Below are 4,767 nucleotides of genomic sequence, written 5' to 3' on the forward strand. Positions count from 1 at the left end.
AGAAGTTAAAAATGAACCTAAAATTAATTTATTTTGCATGTTAGCAGCCCTCACATAATTGTTGAGCCCCCACCCCAACAAGACCTTCGCGCTCCTACAGTAGATACTGATACTTTGCAATAGGATGTTTTGATGTGCTGAACAAATTTCTAGGGATGGCCTAATTACTAGATTTAATAAATATATACAAGGTTGTATTATTGTCATTATTCGTTACATAATACTATAAAATTAATTTCTCACTGTAATTAGATGCATTCTCTCTGTAATCAGCCAAAAGTCCAATTAAAAATTTATTTATACGCAATGTAATTCACTAACATATTGAGTGGGCAGCAGATTATTCATGTATTTAATAATTAAATATTTTTACATTTCCGGCACCATAATTTGCAACCACAAGTCTTTGTGGATAATACGAAATCACAGATAATCCCCATGGATTGTTAATTCCATCTTTTACATTATTAATTATTTTAAGGAAATTTCCATCACTACTAAATAGCTGTAGTTTGTGGTGGCTTGTTATAATGATGTTGTCATCCTCATCAACTACTACTCCATGTGGATTCCTCACCTTACCATCCTCATCACCTGTTCCAACAAGGACTTTTATGAACCTTCCCTCATTATCAAATAGCTGTAATCTGTTATTGTTGAACTCCAATACAAGAAGTTGTCCTTGATTTGTAAAGGTAACATCAATGGCTCCACTTATTTGACCTTCTAGTTTTCCTGGTGACCCTATCTTCCTTATTATTTGGCCACTATCAATGTCAAACAAGAAAACCCAGCCACAACTTGAATCTGTTACATACACAACATTTGATGTTTCATTTACATGGATACCATGTGGATTTTTTAATTCCCCCTGACCCATTGATTTGGTCACCTGACCATTCATATTGCATACTTTGATGCATTTATTACCCGAATCACTGAATGCTATGTCATCGTTTTTCAATTTGTACATTCTGTAAACTTTCACACCTGGAGGTAATGTAACATACTTACCAATACATTCTCCAGATTGCTTATATTTGAGAATTTCATTCGTCAAACATGAAACCAGAAAGTAATCATCTTCAAATTTAATGACATCTCTAACATACATTTTGTTTATTTGAATGGTATTTACTAATCCATACTTCTCAACATTAACTATCAATGGTGACTGCTTGATTGGTTCGCCGTCAGCCAACACATTTAGCTTCCAAACTCCTAGACTAGTACATTTTTGTGCTGGAAGGGGGTATGATTTTGAGCAAGTTGGACAAGTCAACTTACCCTTCGTCATGACCCAGTCTTCCAGACATGCCAAACAGAAACTATGGAGGCAGTTGAGTGATTTGGGATTTTGAAGTCTCTTGAAGCATATGGTACACTCTAAAACCTTCTCATCAACATTTTCCAGAAACTGATTCAGCTCACTGGTAGCCATCTTGAAATATTCCTGTGAACTATAAAGCGATAAAAAATATGTTAGGGCAGGGGAATAACACAGAATTAGGGAGAGGCTCTGGTAGATTATGGCCCAATATTTAGAACCAATTTTTGTTTTTCCCCATTGCTGCCTTGAAATTTTGCTCTAATAATTTTCCGCAAAAGTGTTATTTTATAGCATCATAGCCTGTTTAGAACTGATAATTGTGGTTGATTTGAAAATTTCTTGAAAAATAGTAGTATTAAGCACTGATAATATATTGGTGGTAAATTAAAACAATAATTAGCAAAAATTGGTCATTATTTTGTGACAAATTTCCAGGCTTAATTCTTTCCAAAGATACCATATATCTCATTGCACACAAAGACAATACATTTCAGCTGTGGCATTGGTGTTGTAGTAGTATTAAATGTTATTTTGATTCTTAATGACAATATCTGATTATGGTTTTGAAGAGTGCACAGTAGTACTGAGTGTAATATGAATTGTTAACCATGAATATTCAGGAAGTCCTACTGTTAGAACATTCTTCAAAGTAGATATATTTCTAAGCTACTGTAATTAAATAGTTTCCTTATCTATTCGGTCCTAGGACTTTATGCTGAAATGTACTGTAAGCCTACTGTATAATGCATTGTACAATCCAGTTGTTTCAAATGTTTAAATCATTTACATATTAAACCACATTCATTCAGTAGATATTAACAAATTCAAATACTTAGGTCCCTACCTGTAAATTACTCAAATGAGGTGTTTGTAGACGTATCTGCAACATATATTTGTCAGTTTGTCAGATAAGTTTCCTTATCTATTCGGTCCTAGGACTTTATTCTGAAATGTACTGTAAGCCTACTGTATAATACTTTGTACAATCCAGTTGTTTCAAATGTTTAAATCATTTACATATTAAACCACATTCATTCACTAGATATTAACAAATTCAAATACTTATGTCCCTACCTGTAAATTACTCAAATGAGGTGTTTGTAGACGTATCTCCAACATATATTTGTCAATTTGTCTTCGATGTGACCTATGGTATAGGCTGGGTCATGATTGTTTAACTTCCTGGCTTAGGAAGTCAATTGTGGCTTGTAAAATCAGTCATGCAGAGATTTTGAACTCCTATACTCAGTGTTAGGTCCCTGTCTATTCAATCAGAGAGCTCTAGGCCTCATGTGTGAGTAAGTAAAAGATCCGTTTAGGCAGGTTTAGGTCTGCATTGTGTGTTTATTGTATTCTAAGACTGAATGAAATACAGAAATATAAACATTGTTTATGATTACATATTGTAAAATAATATTATTTACATGTTGATATAAAATTAAAAATAGGCAAGCATATATATTTCGTAGTATCAACTAAATTAAAAATATAATACTTTAAAAATTTGGTAAACAAATTAAAGATTAATATTTAATATCGTATATTTTGTGCCTGTTCTCTCTTTTCTGTTACTGGTATCTGCTTTCTCTGTTTGTATACCATTTTCTCTCTTTGTTTCTTTTTTTTTTCTGTGTACGTTTTGAAATTGAGACATTTTGCACCATATCAAAGTTTGGATTGGATTCTATTGGATTCTCCCCAGCTGTGTATTTTTGGTATCAAATGCTGATGTCCCCGATGAGAAAAAAGTGTGTGTGGACGAGTGTCGCTAAAAAGCTTTCGAAAGTGGTCTGGGGAAGCCCCTGCAATCTTAACAATTTAGGGGGTTCGAAGGCTTATTTAATTGATTTCTGGAGTCTTATCAAAAAAATTTTTAAAATACATAGAAAATTTTTTTTTCCTACCCAATGAATTGTGGTTTTCTCTCCGACCGGGGAGGGAGGGGAGGGGGTGTGAATATAAACACAGTACCGGTATGTCTTATTTTATTTTAATTTCTTTTGTTAATTATTTTGTTATGAGTTAATTAGCCATTCAATATATCTTGAATATTTTAATTTATTTTATCTTAATTTAAATATATTGATTAAAAACTCTTTCTTATGAATTACGAATTATTTAGCCTTTCAATGTCTTATTTATTGGTCTGTATGGTCAGTACTAGAAGGAATTTTTAATTTAATGAAACGGCATTCTACTGTTGCCTAAAAAAGGTAAAGGTGGTCTTTAATTATGTGTTAATTGGTACGAGTCCTGTGTTTGCCGTCATAGTTCAATTGAATTAAATATAAAACAAGAAGCGTAGGTTATGAAATACCATTGAAAAATTGTACCAAAAATGAGTTCTGTAAATAGTTCACCAGTTAGTTCTATTGGTACTATAGTCAATCATTGGTAACATCCCAGCTAGCAAGCGACGTTGACCCGACGTTGGTTGAAGGTCGAATAATTACGTTGGCACAACGTACTTACACAAAGGTTGGCGCGACGGCCGTTTTTCCATCGGCCCAACGTGGATTCAGCTTGTTGGAAAGACGTCGGCCCGACTAGTTGGATCTACGTTGGCCCGATAATGTTTGTGCAACGTCAACCAATCACGTTGGCCCAACGTACCTTTCTGATGTTGCCTAGACGTTCGTTTTTCCATCGGGCCAACGTCGATTCAGCCAGTTGCAAAGACGTCTATCCGACTAGTTGGATCAACGTCGGGCCGACGTTGGTTGAAGGTCAAATAATTACGTTGGCACTCCGTACTTACACAAAGGTTGGCCCGACGGCCGTTTTTCCATCGGGCCAACGTCGATTCAGCCAGTTGCAAAGACGTCTATCCGACTAGTTGGATCAACGTCGGGCCGACGTTGGTTGAAGGTCAAATAATTACGTTGGCACAACGTACTTACACAAAGGTTTGCCCGACGGCCGTTTTTCCATCGGCCCGACGTCGATTCAGCCAGTTTCAAAGACGTCTATCCAACTAGTTGGATCAACGTCGGGCCGACGTTGGTTGAAGGTCAAATAATTACGTTGGCACAACGTACTTACACAAAGGTTGGCCCGACAGCCGTTTTTCCATCGGGCCAACGTCGATTCAGCCAGTTGCAAAGACGTCTATCCGACTAGTTGGATCAACGTCGGGCCGACGTTGGTTGAAGGTCAAATAATTACGTTGGCACAACGTGCTTACAAAAAGGTTGGCCCGACGGCCGTTTTTCCATCGGCCCAACGTCGATTAAGCCAGTTGCAAAGACGTCTATCCAACTAGTTGGATCAACGTCGGGCCGACGTTGGTTGAAGGTCAAATAATTACGTAGGCCCAACGTACTTACACAAAGGTTGGCCAGACGTTCGGTTTTCCATCGGCCCAACGTGGATTCAGCTTGTTGGAAAGACGTCGGCCCGATTAGTTGGATCAACGTTGGCCCGATAATGCTTGTGCA

At 36.6% G+C, this 4,767-nt stretch overlaps 1 protein-coding gene across 1 annotated transcript in view; it reads right to left on the reverse strand.

Moving 5' to 3' along the window:
• Positions 1-6: 6 nt before the first annotated feature.
• LOC117111131 (E3 ubiquitin-protein ligase TRIM71-like) overlaps positions 7-4,767 on the reverse strand; it is a 10,342-nt gene continuing 5,581 nt past the window's right edge. Inside the window, exon 3 of the mRNA XM_033254002.1 lies at positions 7-1,460. Within this exon, the coding sequence (XP_033109893.1) occupies positions 353-1,460 (1,108 nt within the window). The 3' untranslated portion in view covers positions 7-352. The remainder of the gene's footprint in view (positions 1,461-4,767) is intronic.

This window comes from Anneissia japonica, unplaced genomic scaffold (assembly GCF_011630105.1).
Source record: "Anneissia japonica isolate Jap-2015-1 unplaced genomic scaffold, ASM1163010v1 scaffold1511_len2985839_cov193, whole genome shotgun sequence".
Lineage (NCBI taxonomy): Eukaryota > Metazoa > Echinodermata > Crinoidea > Comatulida > Comatulidae > Anneissia > Anneissia japonica.